We start from the raw sequence: 24,595 nt of genomic DNA on the forward strand, positions 1-24,595 counted from the left end.
GAAGGGAATACATTGCCATGTTAAGTAGTGTCAGACTGGGATTCATTGGGCCCAACCAGTAAAATCTGATCTTGGGGCCACCACAGATATAAATTTGTTACATAATCTATTAATATAATCATATAAATACATAGGATAGTTGAGATGCTCTATGCTAAATATACCGTATGTATAAATTACAAAAACACATGCATGTAAAAATGGACCAAGAATGCCCCGTGTGGCAGCACCCTTACATTGCAGTTATCACCCACCATTCCTGCAGATACCTGATGCTCATATGTGGTGAAGGCTTATTTTATGGTTAGATTGTTGGCACCACATCATCCTGCAATGTGCTGCCCTCATACGCACACTCTATGGGGATGATTGCTTTGTTCACCTACACATGGTAGCAATGATTGTTGCATTTAAATTACAGAAGGGGCCAAAGGATTAGAAAAACATGTTTACTTCTAGACAGCTAAGACTGGAAATATGAAAATACTTTACTGAGGCTGATGAAGAAGTATACTACACAAACATTACAGATGACCACCATTTCATCTCCTACAACAGTTGTCACACAGCTATGTGTAATATTCCATGCAGCAGTTACAAAAGCAGAATGAACAGTTCCTCTGGAAAAGAAGATGTCAAGTAAGCCTCCTGTCCATCCTTAGACCTTATGAGTGCAGCTCCAAGTACAAGGAGACCTCCATATGGATTACTAGTGGTATACGTGAATGATCTACCTAGTAGGATTTCTATTCTTTTCTAGACAATATCATATTACTGTTGTCCTTTTCCTTCTCTTGGTTTGTTAACAAAGAAAACACAGATTTTGGTCTAGAGATTTGACTAAACGCCTAAGGCAGGCACAGCATATTGTAGGCGGGACACACGTTACAGTTGGCATGTTACAGATTACACAGTCATAGCAATATTACTATTACATCGCTCCTTCCGTCCCTGGCCCAGCATACTATGAGGGACAAGGGGCAGGCAGTGGCAATCTGCTAAACACATTTTTCCAAGGCGTCCAGCTCAGTGTCACTTCAGTTGTGCACCACTCATGAGGCTGTGTGCTGTGTCTGGGAATGTGTGCCACTTTTTACTATTAGCTACTATTACTAACAGTACCAAATGCTGGTAGAAAGTTGTATTCTGTCAAGCTTACAATCACAATCATCGCCAGTGCACAGAATTTTTTCTGTAAACTCTACTTTAGGGTCTTTTCAGATCACATTGTTGCAGTGTAACCAAATGCAATAGTGGCTTAAAGAGGAGCTGTCACCCACAAAATCCCTCTAAAAGTTGCTTACTAAAGTCCCTACCCCAGTAATAGCAGTGTTAAAACTTATCGGAACATATCGATAAAGCTAACAAACGCTGCACTACATAGCCCTCCGAATGCTTGACCAAGCTTACAGAGGTCCGGCGTATTCATGAGGGAGTGGTCCAAGGAGGCTGTCACCGCCGGCCTATGGTGTGGCAGTTGCGGTCTGGGGAAGAAGCTTTGAAGAGGGGAGGCGGCTATGTAGTACTGTGTTTGCTAGCTGTATCGGTATGTTCTGATAAAGTTAGCGATTTAACACTGCTATTGCTGGGGAAGGGCTAGGAGCTGCTTACTTTAGTTAGCAGCTCCTAGAGAAAACCTTTTGGAGACAGAGTGCCCAAACTACAACGAAAACCCACTTATATGTTGCAAAGTGCCAACATGACAATTTAAGCAGTAACTTATTGATCCCTGCTGTATCACAGGTTTTAATCGTATTGGTGTCCTGAGTTCACTAATACAATAGAATGATGGAGAAATTTGGATTGTAGCTTCCCTCCAGGGTCCCCAGAAGAGGAAGAATCAGGGGACCCAGAGCAGGAGCTCCAATGACAATCCATCTCTATCCACACCTTCTCATTCTTCCTGTAGTCCTGGCAGCCAAGGATGTTGCTTTAAAATAGTGCTGTGCATGGCGCGTCCTGGGATGTATTGGACCACAGGAGAAAGCCTTGAGTCCTAGCTGGCAAACTTTGTGTTGGGGTGAAGGCCTGGGTGCCCACAGAAAGGGCTCCGAGTACCACCTCTGGAACCCGTGCCATAGGTTCGCCACCACTGTCCTAGGGATTTTTGCGGGTGAAAGGTCCTCTTTAAGCACTGCTATCCTCCCCCTATCCAGTTATGGGATGAAACTAATTTCCATAACCAAATCAGTTCTAAAAATATTTCTCTTGGCTAACTTATAGAAACTAATATTTTTGCCAATGTTTTGATACAGAGTAAAGTATGGTCTACCAAATCTTTGTGCCCTTCTAATTTTGTGTCTGTTATGGATTTATCTTTACTGGGGGAAAGTAAATAATAAATTATTAACAATTCCTAAATTAGAATTTCAATAAAAATGGATTTCTAAGAGAGGTAGTCCTAACCGGCCTCTCTCTTCTTATGCAGGACATACATATTCTGTGATTGATGGTAAAAACCTCCAACCATATGACATGTCTGTGAGAGAATAGTTACCAGAAACCTCTTTTTCTTCCCTGTTCTTCCTCTGCAGAGGACACCTACAGGGGAGTCAGATGAACATACAGCATTTCTCTTCCCTTTGGGGTCAGTTGTTATCCATAAAGCCATTATGATACATAAAACCTAATGGGGTTTCCCCCCATTAGGTTTTATGTATCATAATGGGTTTATGGATATTGTAGTGGGAATGAATAGATCATATAATCCCCTGTACATTGGGCAGTTGGGGAATAAATTAATGGCATATATGATATTTATAAAAATAGAAAAATAAAAAAAAATTAGCTTTGCAGTGATTTAGATTCCCATATAGAGTCAAAACGTATAATAAAAACAATATGAAATGCAACAAAGCTCCACGATAAAGAGTAACCAACCAGGTTGCGGTTTTCAGCCACCTAGTGACGAGCTCACTGCAGGCATGTGATATACATTGGGCTATATTTACACTGTGTTCATGGAATATGAGGCGGATACGATGCCCAGATCTGCGCCCACAGAGTATCACAAATATGTCCAGCTGTCTGACCATGATATTTACACTGCATTATAGGAAAGCAGTGGCTTACAGCACAACAATGTGGGGACCGGATGAGTGTTCAGCCTTAAATCAGGACTTTATTTAGGTCCTGATCTAGACTCCAATTACTGACTCCTGCACCTTGTATAAACAGGCAAAACACTTTTTATATAAACTTGTAATGTGCAGTCTTTGTATACAATAATCTAATATCAAAATCAAGCTTCAAAAACGAGGGGCATTTACTCATAGATACTATCTCCCCCTCCTCCCTCACCACTTTCCCCTCCCTCTGCCTAATGTAGTCTAAAGTTCCTGCACACAGCAAAGCTGCAGCATGGAGGAGCTCTGGTAACGTCTTCTGGGAACCCTTTTGGAACATTAGCATCATTTTAAAAGTTGATTTTAGAAGAAAGGAGGCCATGGAAGATTACAACAGTCGGTTGCCTGGATCTATGAGTAAGTGCCCCTGGTTTATTCATGCTTGATTATGATGGTAGAAATCATATAAAGTTATACAATTGATTATTGATGCGTTTGAGTAAAAACTACTTATATGTACCTTTTGTGTAACTAATCATTATTAATTAGTCCTATAATGTATATACAATTTAGATTCAACACACCTTCTCTCTTATATGTATGAGTATACTTGAATCTGTGTGAAAGCTATGTACAAAAATGTTTTTCAGCCTATTAAACACATATCTCTGTATATACATTGATCAGCCATAACATTACAGGTGTAGTCCTGTAACCTGAGATTATTACCTATCCTGCTGACTGTATACATAGTATAAGGTGGTGTGAAGGGGGTTGCATACCCCTGTACTTTACCACTCTGTATTCTGGCTTTATACCTTGTTTATCCGGTCTTTCAATGTTATTTTGGACCAGTACTTTGTATTTCAACTTTTCTCACCTGTTTTACTAAAACTGTTAAATATAGTTTAATCAAGCCATAAAAAATAGGTCTGTCCAAATTAAAGGGCTTGTACCAGCATGTTAAAAAATATATAAGTGGCCTGGGGGGAGGCTGTATGAAAACTTAAACATATAAATTAACTTATCTGCTGCTTATCGGGAGCGCTGGATAAGGTAAGTATACGTTTGTTTTTTCATACAGCCCCATGGATCATCTACAGGCGGCTCCCTACTTAAGAACACCCCACTTACAGACGACCCCTAGTTACAGACAGACCTTTGGATGTTGTTAATTTGCTCTACTTTAGCCCTAGGCTATAATGAACACCTGTAACAGTTATAAAAAGTGTCTCATTGTTAATCCTTGTTCTTATGACAACCCAACATTTTTAAATGCAATTGTCAAACCCCAAAAATTTTGGCTGAGGTAACAGTTATAAAATATAAAGTTCCGACTTACGTACAAAATCAACTTAAGAACATACCAACAGAATGTATGTACGTAACCCGGGGACTGTCTGTATATGTTTTTTACCATACTTGGAAAACCCCTTTTAATAATGACACTAGGGAATATAAGCACATGTGTAACATATAAAAACCTCCTTTACTACTTACCAACTTCATTTACTATCACAGACGTTTTCTGGGAATTTGATATTATGTTATCAAGTGAACCTGATCAGAGCTACAATTTTCCAGCATAACCACTACACAGTGGATTAAGCCTTCTGCCCATCACTCTACACACTGTACAGTTTGGCACCAATGCTGTGCAGTGAACCCCACCAATCTGAAATGTATAACCTTTTTTGAAAGATAGGTTATAAATACCAAATTTCAAGAAAGATTTGACTTTTCAGTAATTTATGCTAAGAGTAGTTCTTCTAGGCTTGCCTTCATGCCTCATGGTTTACCAGTTGTCCTCCCTTGGGCCAATCTGGTAGCTACACACAATTACATACTAGAAAAATCTACAAAGCCTGATTTTTTTATAATGTTTCCAGCCACTCACTACATTAGACCGAGACTGCCTTGATCAACTTTAAAAGTTATCAAAGGTGTCTGCAATGAAGCTATGTTGTGAAAGGGGTTTTCCCACCAATTGACCGTTCCGCTCCATTCATCTCTATGAAGCTGACAGAGATTGCTGCGCTCGGCAATTTCCATCGGCTCCATTGAGAAAGGTAATGCGCGGCTGTCTGCTCCATTGCTCTCATGGAGAGACGAGGGGTCCGACTGAGGTACGTGGGACCCCATCGGACCCCTCGTTTTCGTGATCCTGTGTATAGGGCCCAACTTGAATTTGTGGGAAAACCCCTTTAATCCTTAAGTCCAAAAAAATTGGGTCTGGAGTTACTCTTACAATATATACTTAGAAACGAACCTTGTAAGTAACCCCGGGACTGCCTGTATACATACATAATGTTAGTAATATACATCTGTTAGTTTCCCATGAATTCCAAAGAGACCATGTGTCTAAGCCATCTTCCTCCCTAGCCAGATATATGAGGCATCCACACCATGGCTAAATAGAGAACCATTTGGTCCTCGCTGAGTCACAAATTCAAGACATTCTTGGCATTTCATGGCTGTCTTAGATTCCATGGCTGTCTCTCTATTGTCAGGCCAAATTTTAAAAAAACAGTGGTACTAAGGGTACAGTCAGACATCCATATTTTTGGTCACATTTTAGCCAGATTATCTTATAGAATGTTATACCATTCCATTATTATCTAAGTTTAGTCTACTTGTTCTGCGGAAGGACGTAAAATGGAACCACTGCAGCCAAGTAAAGAAGCCCTAACATAAAAGCAAACTAGTGCCACATATCTGGAGCTGCCAAGTAAAAGCATCATTCTCCTTTCTCAAGATATTGGGAAAAAGTCTATCTTTGTAGATAGTAAATTGTCTGGATTTCAACTTTACATATGTCATGTCTGAAAAGGTCAATTAAGTTTTCCTGGGGAGTGCCACTTTTAGCTTTCTATGGCTTCACATAGGAAAGACTTGTCTATATACGATAGAGCACCACCACTATATATATACACGATCTGGCTCCATTCCGGAACTTTGGGAAGAACCTGAATTTTGTACAGGAATGGTGACTCTCAGCATTTCTTTTTCATGGACATTTGTATTACACTGTCCTGAAAGAATACTGATCCTGCCACATCTGCGTACTGTCGTCATGGTGTCAGAGAGACGTATTGATGATAGCTAAGGAGCTTTGATCTTCTATATGCCAAATACTTTAAATTGTCAGACAATGCTGGGAAATAAAAATATCCATTACCAGGATATTGCGGGACATTATGGCTGTGTAAATTTCAGATAAATCAAAAGAGACTTACAGACAGACAAGTAACATGTGTGTCAATTGAGGTCTCCGAAATGTAGTTCAACCAAGTCTGATTTGCTGTGGTATTCAGGGATGTTGCCTTATCCTATATAATGCAATCGAGCTTCACTAATGGACTTTCTTATAAACGAAGAATCTAGATGACTGAAATTGTAGTACCTGTATGACTCACTAACATATTCTCTTTTGCTCAGGTGCTTATCTCTCTGCAGCCTCTATCCATCATATGTAGGGGGAACCTGGGAACATTTACTATTCCATCTGTTGCTCATAAGCCACTTCCCACCACTTCGGAGTCCAGTTCTGGATTCCCCCCTCTGCATTTCCTATAATCATGAGAATAAAAGAGCTGTGTCGTCATTAGACCATTACACTGATTTTAACTGTGTCATTTCCAATGTAAAAGGGCTCCCAGCAGGTACTGGGTCCTCATCTGCTGATTGTATAATAAAGAAGAGGCACCATTAATCTCCACAGACAGATAAAAGCATGCATACATATGTTTCAGTTCACAGGCTGCTGTTTGAGACATCAAAATTACCATACTAATTCCTATTAATCATACAGTTAGCACAAGAGGTGGAGGAATACATCACTTAAGGGAGGTAAGTTTATGCTTTTTCAATAGGGAATTATAATGACACGTGCTGAAGAATGTTTATGTGGCACACATATAGCTAGTACCCTTTTTAAACCCATTTACCATTTAGGACAGTGATGGGCAACCTTTTGAGCTTGGTGTGTCAAATTCGCCAAAAAACCGAGCATAACTCAGGTGGTGTGTCACCTTGAAAAAAAACATAATTTTTTGATATTTATAGTTTAAATAACAAATATGTATAATTATTTAACTTCTAGAGTACTTTAACCCTAGGTTATCGAAATGATCCTACCATGTACTGCCATACTACAGTATACTACAGTCCAGCAATATATGGGGATTTTCCACATCATCTATTTATTACAATGTGCAAAGCGCACATTGTAATAGATCGGCTACAATCAGACACCTGTGGAATTGCTTAGTAACCTGCAAACTTTGTCATGAAAGTTCACAGGTTATAGTGAGTCGCAGGTGCCGCTGTCCGCATCTCCTTCATGAGGAGCAAAATAATCGCAATGTCTGGTGATTTGCAAGGCGTTGTGATTATTTCAGGGCTTGTACGGCAGAAAACTGACACACAAGCCCTGATGACTGTCTTCTATCATACAGTCACTGACATTTCTCACTGTATGATGTCTTGTATGTATGATGAGAGTGGTTGTCCTCCCTCATCCCTGCTGTGGAGATTGTCAGTGTAGAGGTGACCTACCACAACAACTCCCCCCAGCACAACTATCAGGAGCTGCAGAGGAGTTTCTGGAGTTGATGGTCGGGTCCCCTCTCCTGGTGCTGAGCCCCGGGATGATACCTGTGCTGACTGGAGACACGAGGCACAGCTCACACAGGGGGAAAGGCCGGCCCGGTGGAGGAAGAGGAGGAGGAGGAAGTGCTGTGAGCTCAGTGCATGACAATCTCTCAGCCTCCCAGCTACTGCACCTGGCCGTGTAGGAGCCGAGGATGAAACTTAGCTCTCCGGAGGCCGTGTGTCACTGAAAATGGCTGAGCGTGTCAGCACTGACACGCGTGTCATAGATTAGCCATCACTGATTTAGGATATAGTCACAGGTTAAATAAATTATTTTCAGATGAAATCTGAGGCAGAACCTTGATATCCATTTATACTGATGTGATTATAATAAGGGATTAGCACCATTGTAATTGAGATAAAGTTGCATGTTTTGTACCAGAATGTGACACTTATCTCTGTGACAGTTAAAATAAGTACTAGAAACCTGGGTTTCACAAACTCGATTGCCATGCCTGGGATGTAGACTGCATGTGGATTTGAAAATGTATGTGAATTTCCGCTTCTGTTATGTGAATGTGTGTACTTCATGGGCCACAAACAAGTGGTACCCTAGTGGTTTAAGGTCCCTAGGTCATTGGATTGTGAGGACTGCTCACACACTGATGACAACTGAGAAGACTGCCCAGGCCACTAACTCGGGAAGAAATAGGACTGCTCAGAATTTTTAGGGTCGAGCAGTGTTTGTGAGCTCATTAAACAACAAGACAACATATGCTAGCTGCAAAATCAGAGGCCTCCATACATTCCACAAACACATTTGTGTGCAAATCCTTAGACTGGGTACACTTAAATACAATCCACAACAATCTCCATGCACCAATACAGGGGCACCTCGGCAGTAGTGGATTATTTTATAGGCGGTAGCCCAGGGCCTATGGCCACCAAAATCCCAATCAAATTTTAAACCAAGAAGCACCTTCACCCATGAAATCCTAAAACATCTGTTTCTGCTCTCAATGCATGACCTAGATGTACACAAGAGCAAGGACCTTCAGGACCTTTGAAGGTCCTCCAAGGGTCCTGAAACCATAGATGGCTGGCAAAAGGGATGCATCCTCGATTCCTCAAGATGCTTGATTCTAGTATGGGTATGTAGGAAGTGAATTCCAGACTTGGAATATTCATACAGCCCATCCGCTCCTGAACCTCGCCCACAATGGGTCCTATGACCCAGCCATAAAATGTATGAAAATGGACACTTACTTATTGTAGACAAATAAGAGCAAAAAATAGAATTATTTGTACACTGTGCAAAAAAGCGCTAGTGTCCTTATAATAAAGCACTGTAGTCACAACAAAACTTATGGGCCAAAGTAAATGTTTTATAGAATCTGTGTGACCCCATTGTATCATTGCTGTTACATCATTTTCTGTCTTAAAAATATCTCAAAATTGTCTTACCTACCAATCTGACCCAATTTTTGCCAAACCACTCCAATGTTCCCTTTGGAAGACTAACTCCAGATTTATCATGTGGATCCAGATGTGGTAGACAGATATATGAAGTGTGACTTCTCCCATTGACACAATATTGCACAAAGAGAAAAAGTGTGTGCCATGAGGCCCAAGTAGCAAATATGTAATAAATCTTTATTCAATCAATAGAAAAGATATCCAACAGAGAAATAGTGAGCACATAAAAACAATTAAAAATGTATACACGTACATATAACAAACAGTTGGATAAACCAGGTATGGTTTACCAACAAACACCTCCTCTACTAATACCGTATTTTTCGGCCTATAAGGCGCACCAAAAATCCTTAAATTTTCTCAGAAATCAAAGGTGCGCCTTATACGCCAGTGCGCCTTATATATGAACTTATACAGAAATGTACTACAGACAAGATGTACTGTACATTTACCAGTGTTTAATAGCTCCAACCCCAGAAATGTCCTGCACCTTCCCACACAGTATACCGGGTCCCTAGCTCCTGAAGTGCCCTGGCACCACAACTAACATTGTGCCCATCCTGCCCTCCCCTAGCACGGAGAGACCGGAGCTGACATAGTGCCGACCACGAGGCAATCATCATCATCAGTAAACAATCCCCCATACCTGACAGCCCTGTAACAGGGGAAAGAGAATGAGCCACAGGGAACCCCATAGGAATAACACCCTGGCTGAGGAGGGAAGGAGAAGGGGCAGAGGGAGACCGCTTAACCCCTGCTGCATCACCCTGCATTAACCCCCAGCAGCCCATACCTCTGAGAACGGAGCTCTCTGACACGCTGAAGACAAGTTTCCCGGGAAGTGTAGCTGGCTTGAACTGTGCACAGGTCTGCCACCTGCTGGTCATTTTTAGGTACTGCATTTGATCCTGCGCCTTATACTCCAGTGCGCCTTATATATGAACCTAGATGTCTTAGCAGGCATTTATTAGAGGTGCGCCTTATACTCCGGTGCGCCTTATAGGCCGAAAAATACGGTAAGTAATTCCTAAACCACCCCTAATAATAAGTTTATTATTATAATAAGAAGTCAATGAGTACAATTCATATCCAACTTCTTATACAGTATTAATTACATATGTGGACCACTACAAACTGTACACAAGTTATATACAACCAAAGCTGTTGGATGAGTGGAGTACGGATCACTGAACTACAAAGAGTTATAATACATTACATGAAGCTAGACACTAGAGGTACACAAAAAGCTGTCATACGTTACAAGGGCTCCCCACGCATTCCGTCTCCAATTGGAGACTTCCTCAGGGGTAAAAGTGACACAAGACAGTCTCAGGAACTAGTTGCACCAAATTTTCATATTTTTAGTCACTAAGTTACAAATACAGGCGGTCCCCTACTTAAGGACACCCGACTTACAGACAACCCATAGTTACAGACAGACCCCTCTGACCCCTGGTGAAGCTTCCTGAATGCTTTACTATAGTCCCAGACTGCAATGATCAGCTGTAAGGTGTCTGTATTGAAGCTTTATTGATAATCCTTGATCCCATTACAGCAAAAAATGTTTAAACTCCAATTGTCACTGGGGCCAAAAAATTTTTTGTCTGGATCTATAATCATTAAATACACAGTTTCGACTTACATACAAATTCAACTTAAGAACAAACCTCCGGACCCTATCTTGTACGTAACCCGGGGACTGCCTGTACACTGTACACATTAACACCACATGTGCACGTATAGCAAGTTGTCTAAGCCACTATAATAAATATGATGTACAAATACACCAAAAGTGCTCCAAAGAGGATGCCTGATGAATGACAAATCTGCCCCATGTCTTATTCCAGAGAAATCTGATGACATAGTGCTTTGTTTCCAACCCATCTAGTACTCAATGCTTATTACTGAACATGCTGTATGATGTTCTAATAAGAGAGGGAGGTACCTTTACCAACATCTGTAGAGGTCCTGTATACATAAAATCTCAACTTTTATACCTATGAGGTGGAGTTCCCTTTTAAATATTAATACTGTGTTACACATACGTTTACTGATTCAACATCATACATGTGCTGTAGGATGCAATTAATCACTTCCAAAATTGTGAAACCCTATTTCTAAACATGCCAATAATTGAGGCAATGGAACCGTCTTCTCCTAAATGACATGTGCTCACTATATGAACGTGTCCATGGGATCTGAACACGTTTATATAGTGAGCACATGTATATCTACATATTTGCTCTTACATTTAAAGAGGAACTCCTAATAAATGTTATTTCTATCTAAAATCAAATTGGAAGAAAAAACAAGGCCATGTCTTCTGTATAACACCAAGCTTATTCAGCACAGGGTAAAGTATCCACAATAAAGACATACCCAAGCCAATATGACAGTGATAACATTTTATATCAAGTCTTTCCTAAGATCCTAGTACGTAAGTTCCTCTTGCCTTACTTTCTCTGAATACAATCTAAGTTCAGAACCAGGGCTTAAGAGATTAGTTGTAGAAGGTCTCTTACCTGCCAGCAGGCAGACATCAAGCAGCACATGGCCAGGACTATCCCTCTTCCCATCCTGCCTGGAATGAAGTTGTCTCTGTGGGAAAAGGACGTGGGTCTGTGTGTGTCTGGCTGTGTCCCTGATTCCCTTTCCCTGGTGTGACTGACAGCACAAGTGTTGTGAGTTGTAACTTTACTCCACTCTGTGGGGTGGGAGGGGGAATCACTGGGGTGCCGGGGGTGTATGCTGTATGTTTGTACAGGGGGGGAATGGGGTCTGCAGCTGTGCCCATTACAGACTCTTCTCTATTCAAGGTCACTTCCCAGCTCCTGGACCCCTGTATTCTTGGGGAGAATCATACAGCAGGGAATGTATGTGCAACATATCAAATGCCACCTGTCTCTAGATCAACAGTATCACTATAACAGAGCAGCCGCTTCACTGATATGATGAAGCAAGAATTAAAAAGGCCTTGTAATAAATGGTGGCCAATCTTTCACAACTATAGACAACAGATTATCTATATTGATGCAAATTTCTACAGTCTATATCATAATGATGTATCTCCTACATCTGTCAAAATCCTAAAATACAGTAGGACATAATTATATAGTTAAGAAGCTGACCTGAAAGTGGAGCCCACTCTTGATGTATCATGAGAGGAATAGATTCTCATGATAAGGATATAGTTTTTCCCTTATACACTGGTCAGACCACACATGGAGTATTGTGTACAGTTTTGGGCACCAGTGTAAAAAAAGGACATAGTAGAACTGGAATGGGTGCAGAGCAGAGCAACCAGGATTATTAGGGGAATGGGGGGATTAGAATACAATGACTGATTACTAAACTACTAAACAAATACCTGAATGGTCAGTACAGGGATCTCTCCAATGATCCTTTTCTACCTAGACACATAATCAGGACAAGGGGGCATCCCCTACTCCCAGAGGAGAGGCGATTCTACCATCACCATAGATTAGGATTCTTTACTGTAAGAGCAGTGAGACTATGGAACTCTCTGCCGCAGGAGGTTGTTATGGCGGACTCTATGTACATGTTCAAGAGAGGCCTGGATGCCTTTCTGGAGAGAAAAAATGTAATAGAACTTAATAGACTGATATGTTTTTATAACCTTTTTTACTATGATACTCTCTAACCAATTACCCATTTTTCAAAAGATGAATTGACAATGTGATACTTTATGTTAGATTTAGACTTTTGCTAGACTACTACATGGACTCAAGGTAATACATGTGTCTGACTGCTCTTCTCAGGGGGCCATTTGTTGTCTTCTGCTGTGGATACCACTAATGAGAATACCTGATCTACAGTCTGTAGCCAATAAACTACATTACTCTGATTAAGATCAGACTTAAGCGATTCACATGATCTCCCAGACACATAAGATTTCAGCTGTGAGTACAGATTTCATGTGTTTAGACAAACCTGTGCCCATGTGATTACCTGCAGGCCCTGTAATGTGTTATCCTGATACAAGATTAAGTACTTGTCGAGCCTTATAGATGCCATGGTAGTGTCACACGTGGTGTGTGGTTTGCGTTTGTAAAGCAAGGCAAACCCGAGGCTGATGTAATTATAGTCCTATAGTTCAGCCCATAGCCAAGCAATAAGGTTATGTTATGCTACTCCAATACGGCCACTGTGGATCAGAAGCGAGCTATGGTGCATGTGATAACTCACATAGCATCTGGTGGTTGCTATAGACCAGGGGGTCCCTCAGATAGTTGGAGGGCCATTTGATAGACCCCCTCAGTAATCTAGATAAGGCACTGCCTCCCTCATTAGAAAGGGCATATCCATAAATAGATAGCCCCCACCCCCATGCGGGAACCCATTAGATATGGCCCCCACTTCCCTGTACAAGTAAACATTAAATGGGGCTTCCATCATTAATATCTTCCCCTCCTTTTAGGCAGAATAAAAAAAAAATTCCCAATACTACCATGCTGCTGCCTGTCTTATAGACACGAAGGCAAGCTCCTCTCACTTACCACCGGGGGACTGCTTAAATGTCCTCTGTGGGCTGTTGTTTTAGGACACGAAGAAGGGTATGGTACAATATACCCTGCACAGCACTTTACAGTGTATATCACTGTAACTGTGGATCATTAAATTATTTTTGTATTCACTTTAAAGGGGTTTTCCCACAAAAGAAAATTCTCACATTTCAATCTCCTAGTGATGGTAACACAATTCACTTTTCAATGTTACTCGGTCTTATTGCTGTTTTAGCTCCTATCACTCTCTAAGCTGCTCAGTGCAAAATCCCATGGTAGTGGCGGGGACTCTCTAAGCAGACACATTATGATCCATCTAGTTCTGTGGGGAGACAATGTGGTTACATTATCAGGGTACAGGTGTATATACACTTTCATCTGACTTCTGACATTGTACTAGTATCTTACACATAGAAAGAGATGAGACAGATATGCATGAGATTACACAAAGGCTGACAGACTTTTACAATGTTAGGGGTCAATCACATGCCTGTTCATGGGGATGTATATGCGGCCCCATTTACGTCCCCCTTACATGGCAATGGCGTGCTCTATCTTTTCCCGAGTGTTTGGCCGTGCACCGCTGTTTTCTATGGAGGGGTTACCTCCTCTCCCGCGTCCGACGGGCACACCGCCGTGTGAATTTACCCTTGCACTGTGAGCTCTGCTACATCTCACAGTTATGTGCCTGCATCCCCCTTTCCCCGGATCACTTATCTCTGCTCACAATCTCCTGTCAGCCAGTGACTGACTCTGAGCTCCGTGCTGGGGGCGTGGCTACAGACAGAAATCTCATCTCCACGATCTCACACATAAATCCAAGATGGCGGCCCAACCCCAAGTCAGAAGTTACAGGGTCGTGTCTAGGGGCAACTGAAATTGTGTACAGCAGGGCTGATAGTGACAGGTTTGACTGTCTGTGAATATCTGTGAAATACTGCATTTTTGTTAATAACAGTGAATTAGAGAATGTGTTATTTTGTCATTCTGAGTACATATAAGAAACTTGTCTTCGCGGGAATACCCCTTAATGTAAAAATGTAATTTGTGAATTTTTAACACGGTGGTAATTATGTAATTAAACTAATTGAGGATGCATTTCCTTTATATACTCAGAGAAAACACTGATATGTATTAATGTGTGACAGTCTTTGACCAGTGCAGAGTAGCACTAGACAGCTCTCTGCTGCATTTCAGGTGCAAATGACTCCAGTTTTCTGGTGTAGACAGATTGCTACTTCTCCCCCATTGTATCACTGCCAACCATTTTTTTGTATGTAGTACTATACCAAAATAATTTTCCCATTGTGGAATATTGCTGGAATAGTGGTCAAAGCAGTTGTCAAACACAAATAAAAGCATGTACATTGCACTATAAAGACGACTCTTGTACTTAGTCTTTTTTTTTTTTTAAACAAAATTTTTGTTGAGGGGAAAAAATCCTCTGCAGTGTAAGATGATGCTCCCTCCCTTCATTACTGGACAGATGAAGCGTCCTTGACCCTCAAAGTGTTAACATCCTGTTATTTAAGTTTAAAGGAAAAATAGGAATTTTGAGATGTTATCCAGAACGAACTCCGGATTCTGCTGTTACCATGATGTTCAGATGATATCACCATGCCTGCTAATTTTAAGCCAATTAACTCAGTCAGGTCCAGTCACAGATGCATAAAGATACTGAACAACACAAATAGGGGGAGCAGTTTTTATTAGCGGTGACCATGGGCTAGTGGACAGGAGGGAAGCATTGGACAGCGCCATCTCATAGCCCCCACAAACTTTTTTTTTGTCAAAGATAGCTTTACTAACAATGAGAGAGTTATGCATAATAGACATGGGAGAAGCTGAGGAGACAGCTGCTTGCTGTGATGACTCATGGATAAACTGTGAGAGAGGGATGGTAAAGAGACAATTCTAAAGACCCACTACTCTGACATAGTCCCTTGGAAGGAGTATGGGATTATCAGGAAGGCCTTGCTCATCCAAAGCTCTATATTTAATAATAATAATAATTCTTTATTTATATAGCGCACAATGATTACGCAAAGCATGTCAAATTGGTCCCTGTCCCCATGGGGCTCACAATCTAAACAACCTAACAGTATGTTTTTTGAGTATGGGAGGAAACCGTGGTACCCGGAGGAAACCCATGCAAACACGGAGAGAACATACCAACTCTTTGCAGATGTTGACCTAATTTTTTTTTTCTAGGACTTCCTGCACACAAAGTAGGATGACTGCAGAAATTGCCCCAGCAGGGCCAAAATCAGCTGGTCTTTTGTCCCACGGTTTAGCATCATTGCAAAAGATGATTCATGTGATATGCAGCAATTAACCCCTTCCCGACATGTGACATAATAGTATGTCCCATTTCGGATGTGGGTGCATAGAGAGGGCATATTGCAGCAAACACTTACCGTTAACCCGACTGCCATCTTTGCGAGGACCGTCACTCCCAGTGATGTCATCGGGGGGGGGGGGATTGTGGCCATGGGTCGCCATGACAGCCTCAGGTCTTCTGAAGACCCGAGGCTGTCTCGTTTTAACCCATTGATTACAATGGGCATCTCCATCTCCATTTTCCTTTGTGGTTATACCATAGCTCTTATACAGAAGGGTTGTTGTCTTTGGGTTATTATCATTATTTTACTACTATGTTGATAATTTTCCATTCATCATTATGGACAGAGCCGGATCTACATTGGCGCTCCTGGAGCACTTGCGCCGGGCCCCGGGATCAGCCCTCTCTCTATGGGGCCCCGGCGTCTGGCGCTGTAGATCCGGCCCTGCACACAATGACAGGCTACAGGGGCCCCGCAGACATCAGCTAGTAAGTATCGGGCTGCTAAACGCTAATAGCAGCCCGATACTGACACGCACACTGCATATGGTAGTGCACACTGCAGCAGGAGAGGAGCCACAGATCTTCCAGGCTGTCAGCGCTGCCTACGGGGAAAGGTGAGTGAACTTTTATTATTTTATTGTTATAAAGGGGCCCAGCAAAGAAGACAGAAGATAATTTATATATATTAAGGATCAAATGTATAGTGGAGGGGGAAAGGGGGTGTGTGTGGAGGGGGGTATGTACTGTATATATAGAGGAGCCTCAGTATATGGGGGGGTGTATTTTATATATATTGAGGAGCATATGTATAGGGGAGGGGGGTGTCATTTATATATAGAGGAGCCACTGTATAGGGCAGGAGGTGTCATTTATATATAGAGGAGCCACTGTATAGGGGAGGAGGTGTCATTTATATATAGAGGAGCCACTGTATAGGGGAGGAGGTGTCATTTATATATAGAGGAGCCACTGTATAGGGGAGGAGGTGTCATTTATATATAGAGGAGCCACTGTATAGGGGAGGAGGTGTCATTTATATATAGAGGAGCCACTGTATAGGGGAGGAGGTGTCATTTATATATAGAGGAGCCACTGTATAGGGGAGGAGGTGTCATTTATATATAGAGGAGCCACTGTATAGGGGAGGAGGTGTCATTTATATATAGAGGAGCCACTGTATAGGGGAGGAGGTGTCATTTATATATAGAGGAGCCACTGTATAGGGGACGGGAGGAGGTGTCATTTATATATAGAGGAGCCACTGTATAGGGGACGGGAGGAGGTGTCATTTATATATAGAGGAGCCACTGTATAGGGGACGGGAGGAGGTGTCATTTATATATAGAGGAGCCACTGTATAGGGGACGGGAGGAGGTGTCATTTATATATAGAGGAGCCACTGTATAGGGGACGGGAGGAGGTGTCATTTATATATAGAGGAGCCACTGTATAGGGGACGGGGAGGGGGGGTGTCATTTATATATAGAGGAGCCACTGTATAGGGGAGGAGGTGTCATTTATATATAGAGGAGCCACTGTATAGGGGAGGAGGTGTCATTTATATATAGAGGAGCCACTGTATAGGGGAGGAGGTGTCATTTATATATAGAGGAGCCACTGTATAGGGGAGGAGGTGTCATTTATATATAGAGGAGCCACTGTATAGGGGAGGAGGTGTCATTTATATATAGAGGAGCCACTGTATAGGGGAGGAGGTGTCATTTATATATAAAGGAGCCACTGTATAGGGGACGGGAGGAGGTGTCATTTATATATAGAGGAGCCACTGTATAGGGGACGGGAGGAGGTGTCATTTATATATAGAGGAGCCACTGTATAGGGGACGGGGAGGGGGGTGTCATTTATATATAGCGGAGCCACTGTATAGGGGACGGGAGGAGGTGTCATTTATATATAGAGGAGCCACTGTATAGGGGAGGGAGGTGTCATTTATATATAGAGGAGCCACTGTATAGGGGAGGGAGGTGTCATTTATATATAGAGGAGCCACTGTATAGGGGACGGGAGGAGGTGTCATTTATATATAGAGGAGCCACTGTATAGGGGACGGGAGGAGGTGTCATTTATATATAGAGGAGCCACTGTATAGGGGAGGGAGGTGTCATTTATATATAGAGGAGCCACTGTATAGGGCACAGGGTGCAGTATATAGGGGGGTTTAATTAATGTATATAACCATTGTATAGAGGACAAGGGGTGTAATTCATATATAGAGGAAGTGTAGAGGGAACAGGTGGTGTAATTTATGTATAGATGCACTGCATAGAGGATGGGGATTGTAATTCATATATAGAGGCGGTGTAGTTCATGTATAGTGGACAGGGGAGTGTAATTCATGTATACTGACAGTGTATAGAGGACAGGGGGGTAATTTATGAATAGAGGCAAGGGGGGTACTATTTATGTATAGAGCCACTGTTTAGTGGATGTGGGGACTGTATTTCGGGGCAAGAGGGGTGCTTTATAGAGGGCCGTCTTTGTATAGGGGAGGTCACTTTATAGATGAAATGGGCCATTGTTTTTTTGGGGGGGGGATTTGTATAGTGGGGGTTGCTGTATAGCAGGGGCAGCTTTTATATATAAATTCATAAATGGGGTAGCCATATATAGCTTTAGTAAGTAGGTGATGTGTATATATATCCAGGTGCCATTACACTGTAAGTGATTGTGGTATCTTTAACCCCTTCCCGACATTTGACGTAATAGTACTGCATCGCGGGAGGTGCGTTCCCGCAAAATGCAGTACTATTACGTCAAGCTTCTGGCGCCGGCTCCTGAACGGAGCCGGCGCCAGAAGCTGCGGGTGTCGGCTATATATTATAGCTGACACCCGCCTCTAACACCCGCGATCGGAGATTTCTCCGATCGCGGGTGTTAACCCCTAACATGCCGCGGTCGCGCTGACCGCGGCGTGTTAGAGGCATTTGAAGTTAATTAAAGGTGAATCGGACCCCCCCGCGGCGCTTACCGGGGGGGTCCGCTGCTCCGATCGCAGCCCCGGGACTGCCGGTGCCCGGGGCTGCGAGATCTTCCTCCGGAAGCCGGGTCCCTGCCTCCTGGCAGGACCCGGCTGTAAGACACTGGGCATGCGCAGCATGCTCAGTGTCTTACATTACACAGTGCAATACATCTGTATTGCACTGTGTAACCTGTAAAATAGCTTGAACAAGTGATCAGAAGATCACTTGTTCAAGCTAAGATGTCAGTAAATGTAAAAAAAGTAAAAATAAATAAATAAAGGTTTTTTACAATAAAATAAATAATAAAAGAAAGTGAAAGTCCCCCCAAACACCACATTTCCCTTTACACAAGTAATAAAGTATAAAAAACACTAAATCACGAAAAAACCCCACTTATTTGGTATCGCTGCGTCCGTAACAATCTGTACAATAAATTCTAATCATAATTGGACCCGCTCGGTGAACGTGGTAGAAAAAAACGCCAAAAACTTGCCAAAAATGTAAACTTTTTATCAAATTGCTTTACAAAAAATGTTCTAAAAAGTGATCCGAAAAAGTTACAAGCACCAAAATGATACCAATAAAAAGATGTCACGCAAAAAATAAGCTTACAACCAGCTCCGTAAACCAAAAAATACTATAATTATGCCGCTATAAATATGGCAATACTAAAACAAATGCAATTTTTTCTATTCTAGTTTTCCTTCAATAAAATTGGACAAATAAAAATAAAACTATATAAATGAGGTATCACCATAATCGTAGTGATCCGTAGAATAAAGATAATATATTATTGTTATGCTACAGTGAACACCCCCCCCCCCCAAAATAATGCTAAAAATACAAAACAAGAATTGATGATTTTATTTTCCTCCACACGTAAAAAGTTAATAAAATTGCGTCGATAAGCTAAACACCCTCTAAAATAAAGGTTTTTTTACAGTGCATCTCGTCTCGCAAAAAATAAGCCCTTATTTGTCTAAATTGCTTAAAAAATAAAGATTGTATAGCCTATTCCCAACAAGCGTTGTTATAGAACGGTGCGGCGGGTAGTGACTTTCCAACACCGGTCAGACACAGTGATCGGGGTAAGACGGCGGCTGTTCCTGACAGCCATCCATCCTGCCCCATGGACCAGAAGGGTTACGTCCCCCCCCCCCCCCACACCCCCAGTTTATTATCGCTGCTATTGGCTCATCAATTCAGACGAGCCAATAGCAGCGAATTTACTTATGACGTCAGTAATACCGGTCACTATGTCTGTAGACACGGTGATCGGGGCAGGGTGGCGGCTGTTCCTGACAGCCACCAATTTTGCCTTGCGGTCCAGAGGGGTTTTGTTGCCCCCCTCTGTCCATGTTTGCCGCTATTGGCTGGTCGATTTAGTCCAGCCAAAAGCAGCAATATTCGTCACAATGGGCATCGCTAGGGTGAATAAGAGCAACACTTGGCGATAATTTCCCTACAGAAAACGAAGATATGGTACAAAAGCGCTGGCCGTGCACATTGTACAGATTATGCTGTACAACTCTTACTAGCTGTTCCAATGTGCAGGTCCTGCCGTATCATTTCTCCGTTTTCAAGAGGAAGATATTAGGAAACTAATATTGGGACAAGAAGGACGGGGCCCCAGTACCTCTGGTTTAGATGTTCCTGTGTTTTGCCAGGACAGCATTTTCCCAGGTGAATTCTGCTGCTTCTAAACGTAGGAGTCAATAAAGAGTCTGTTCCAAAAGAGGAGTAAGGATGGACACTATATACTAAGAGACAATATAAATAAGAGACCTGCGACACCTCCAGAGTGACAAAAGTTTAGTTGGTCCCCTGGTATATTCCACCTCCTTATACACAACACATTCACAATTCACGCCCAACCTGTTGTGAATTAATTTCGGTAAAATGAATAATTGTAACAACTGTTAGGTCCCGTTGCTCCCTATACCCCTCCATTATTTCATAAGGGGCGCCACATAACGGGCACTGAACTTTCCAGAAATAATTGCAATTTCCATCTTGGACTCCATTGCACATCATATTTGGAAACCACCTATATGTTCAAAATGCTCATTTCACCACGTGTATTACACTACACCACATATTACACCTTGCTATATTCCCCAAGGGGTGTACATTCAACAATTAGGGTCACTTGTCGGGTTTTCCTCTGCTTTGGTATCACTACGGCTCCCCAAATGTATCCTGACACATGTGAAGGATTTCTTGCAAATTTGGCCTCTAAAAGACAAACATCCCTCTTTTCCTCTACTGTGCGCCCATAAAGCATTTTATATGCACATGTGGGGTACTTCTACACTCGGGAGAAATAGTTTTACACCTTTTTCGGGGTTATTTAATATATTATCCCTTGTGGCTTACATAAATTAGGGGTAAAGTGACATTTATAGGAAAATTTTCACCTTTTTAATGATTAGGGCCTAATTGGATCATTCACCTGTAGGGGAAAACACATATATTACACATTGCAAAATTCTCTAAGGGGTGTGCATTCAAAGATTAGGGTCACTTTTCGGATTCTTATCTGTTTTATACCACTAGGGTTCTCCAAATGCATTTCAAACATTTCTGTCAAATTTGGCTTCTAAAAGGCAAACATCCCCCTTTCCTTTTACTGTGCGCCCATACAACATTTTATATATACATGTGGGGTACTTCTACACTTGAGAGAAATAGGTTTACACATTTTGGGGGGTTATTACATTTTTTTATCCCTTGTGGCTATATAAAATTAGGAGTAAAATGACCTTTATAAGAAAATGTTCACCTTTTATCTATTTAAGTCCTAATTAAATCAAACACCTTTACGGACAAATACACATATTACACCTTGCTAAATTCTCTAAGGGGTGTGCTTTCCAAAATGGTGATACTTGTTGGGGTTCCGCTCTTTTTTTGTACCACTACAGCTCTCTAAATGCATCCTGACATATGTAAAGGATGTCTGTCAAATTTGACTTCTAAAAGGCCAACGCCCCTCTTTCCCTTCTGAGCTTCACTGCGTACCCATACAACATTTTATTTGCATGTGTGGGGCAATTTTATACTCGGGAGAAATGCTAGTGCACATTTTTTGGGGTTGTTTCATCTTTAATGCCTTATGGGATACAAAAATTAGCTGTAAAAGTGACTTTTTTGGGAAAATGTTCATCTTTTTGCTTTTAGGGACCTAATTGAAGCAAACACCTGTAGGGGAAAATACACATATTACACCTTGCTGAATTCTCCAAAGGGTGCACTTTCCAAAATGGTGACACTTGTTGGGGTTCCCCTCTGTTTTGGTACCACTAGGGCTCTCCAAATGCATCCTGACACATGTAAAGGATGATTGTCAAATCTGGCTTCTAAAAGGCCAAAGCCCCTCTTTCCCTTCTGAGCCCTACTGTGTACCCATACAACACTTTATATGCAAAAGTGGTGCAGTTCTGTGCTTAGGAGAAATAGTTTTACACATTTATGGGGTTGTTTCATCTTTTATCCCTTGTGGCTTACAAAAATTTGGGGTAAAAGTGACTTTTTTGAGAAAATTTTCACCTTTTTTCCCTTTTGGGGCCTAATTGAATCAAACACCTGTTGGGGAAAATACACAAATTACACATTGCTAAACTCTCCAAGGGGTGTACTCTCCAAAATGGTGTCTCATGTTGGGGCTTTCATCTGTTTTGGTACCATTATGGCTCTCCAAATGCATCCTGACACATGAAAACGTTTTCAGCCATATTTGCCCTGCAAAAACAAAACAACGCTCTTTCCATTCCAAGTGCCCCCATGTGCCCGTACAGCAGGGTACAGTGACAAAATGGGTATTGCCATACTCAGGAGGAATTGCCCTAAACATTGTAAAATGCATTTTCCTTTTTAACCCATTGTGAAGGTGCAAATTTTAGTGTTCAATGAATCTATAGTAAGATAAAATTACATTTCTCTAATTTCACTTTCATTTATCTTTAACCCTCATGAAACGCTCATAGGGTTAACAAAATTCCCAAAGGTTGTTTTGAATATTTTGAGGGGTGTAGTCTCTAAAATGGTGTCATTTGTGGGGGGTTTCTGTCATGTGGGCCTTATGAAGTCACTTCTAACTAAATTGACCCTCCAAAAGTAGGTTTTGATGATTTTCGTGAAAATCGGAAAAATTGCACCTAAAGTTATAAGCCTCCTAACATCCTAAATAAAGGAAAAATGATGCCAAGTTAAAGCATACATATGGAAAATGTTAGTTATCAAGTTATTTTAGTGATATGACCAACTTTCCAAAAAGTAGAAAATTTTGAATTTGGAAAACATTGTTTTTTTCAAAATTTTTGCCAAATTTCCATTTATTTCATAAATAAATACTAAATATATTGATTACATTTCTCAACCAGCATGAAGTACAATGTGTCACGAAAAAACAATCTCAAAATCAACTGGATATGTTAAAGCGTTCCAAAGTTATAACCACTTAAATAGACACATGTCAGATTTTAAAAAATGGGCCGTGTCAGGAAGGTGAAAAGTGGCTTCAGCGTTAAGGGGTTAAGGGCACAGATGTGCTGCCAAGAGCTGAAGACATCTAGGGGCAAATCCATCACAACTGGAGGAGTTACACCAGATGAAGAATCCCAAACTACAGGGGGGCGCTATAGAGGCTGTAATGAAGTTGTAATGACGAAGACAGTAAACGGTGAGTAATCAGATATAATTATATTCTAATATTTGTGTTTTTGTTTATCTGCAGAGCATTTCATTTTTAATTTGAATACATTTATTGTTTTTTTTTTTTTAATTGAGTTTGTGTTGGGCTATATTTACACAATGTATGCCCGCCGTACAGTAGTATGGCGGGCATACATCGGCGCTGTGGAGAGAAGCACAGGGGATGAGCGCAGATCACCCCTGCCCCTCTCTATAGGAATATACAGCGCACGGCGCCAAATTACGTAGAGAGATATGACATGTCCTATCTTTATACGGGCTACGGAGCGGTACGGTGCTGCACTGTACCGCTCCCGTACAGGGCCGTGACCCCATAGAAGTGTATGGGGGACGTATATCGCCCGTATATACATTGGCCGTATATACATCCCCCATACGTTCGTGTGAATGTAGCCTTAGGTGGTATTATTTTGCTGTGGTAATGCTGTGGAGGTATTATTCAGTCATGATGCAGTGGTAGTGGGGGTAATGAGCGGTACAGTGTGATCAGTTGTGGTGTGAGGGGTATATATGATATATGTGGGGGCACAGTGTGGTCAGTTGTGGCGTGAGGGGTATATATGATATATATGGGGGGTACAATGTGGTCAGTTGTGGTGTGAGGGGCATATATGATATATGTGGGGGTACAGTGTGGTCAGTTGAGGTGTGAGGGGTATATATGATATATGTGGGGGCACAGTGTGGTCAGTTGTGGTGTGAGAGGTATATATGATATATGTGGGGGCACAGTGTGGTCAGTTGTGGTGTGAGAGGTATATATGATATATGTGGGGGCACAGTGTGGTCAGTTGTGGTGTGAGAGGTATATATGATATATGTGGGGGCACAGTGTGGTCAGTTGTGGTGTGAGGGGTATATATGATATATGTGGGGGCACAGTGTGGTCAGTTGTGGTGT

At 41.7% G+C, this 24,595-nt stretch overlaps 1 protein-coding gene across 2 annotated transcripts in view; it reads right to left on the reverse strand.

Annotated features, from left to right (window-relative positions):
* CDH15 (cadherin 15) overlaps positions 1-24,595 on the reverse strand; it is a 71,035-nt gene that overhangs the window by 27,432 nt on the left and 19,008 nt on the right. Inside the window, exon 1 of one of the 2 annotated variants that reach the window (XM_072117445.1) lies at positions 11,657-11,804. The exons of the other annotated variant lie outside the window; for it this stretch is intronic. Within the exon in view, the coding sequence (XP_071973546.1) occupies positions 11,657-11,710 (54 nt within the window). The 5' untranslated portion in view covers positions 11,711-11,804. Of the gene's footprint in view, positions 1-11,656; positions 11,805-24,595 lie in introns of those variants that run through there. 2 annotated transcript variants of the gene reach the window in all.

The sequence above is a fragment of the Engystomops pustulosus genome, chromosome 7 (assembly GCF_040894005.1).
Source record: "Engystomops pustulosus chromosome 7, aEngPut4.maternal, whole genome shotgun sequence".
NCBI lineage: Eukaryota > Metazoa > Chordata > Amphibia > Anura > Leptodactylidae > Engystomops > Engystomops pustulosus.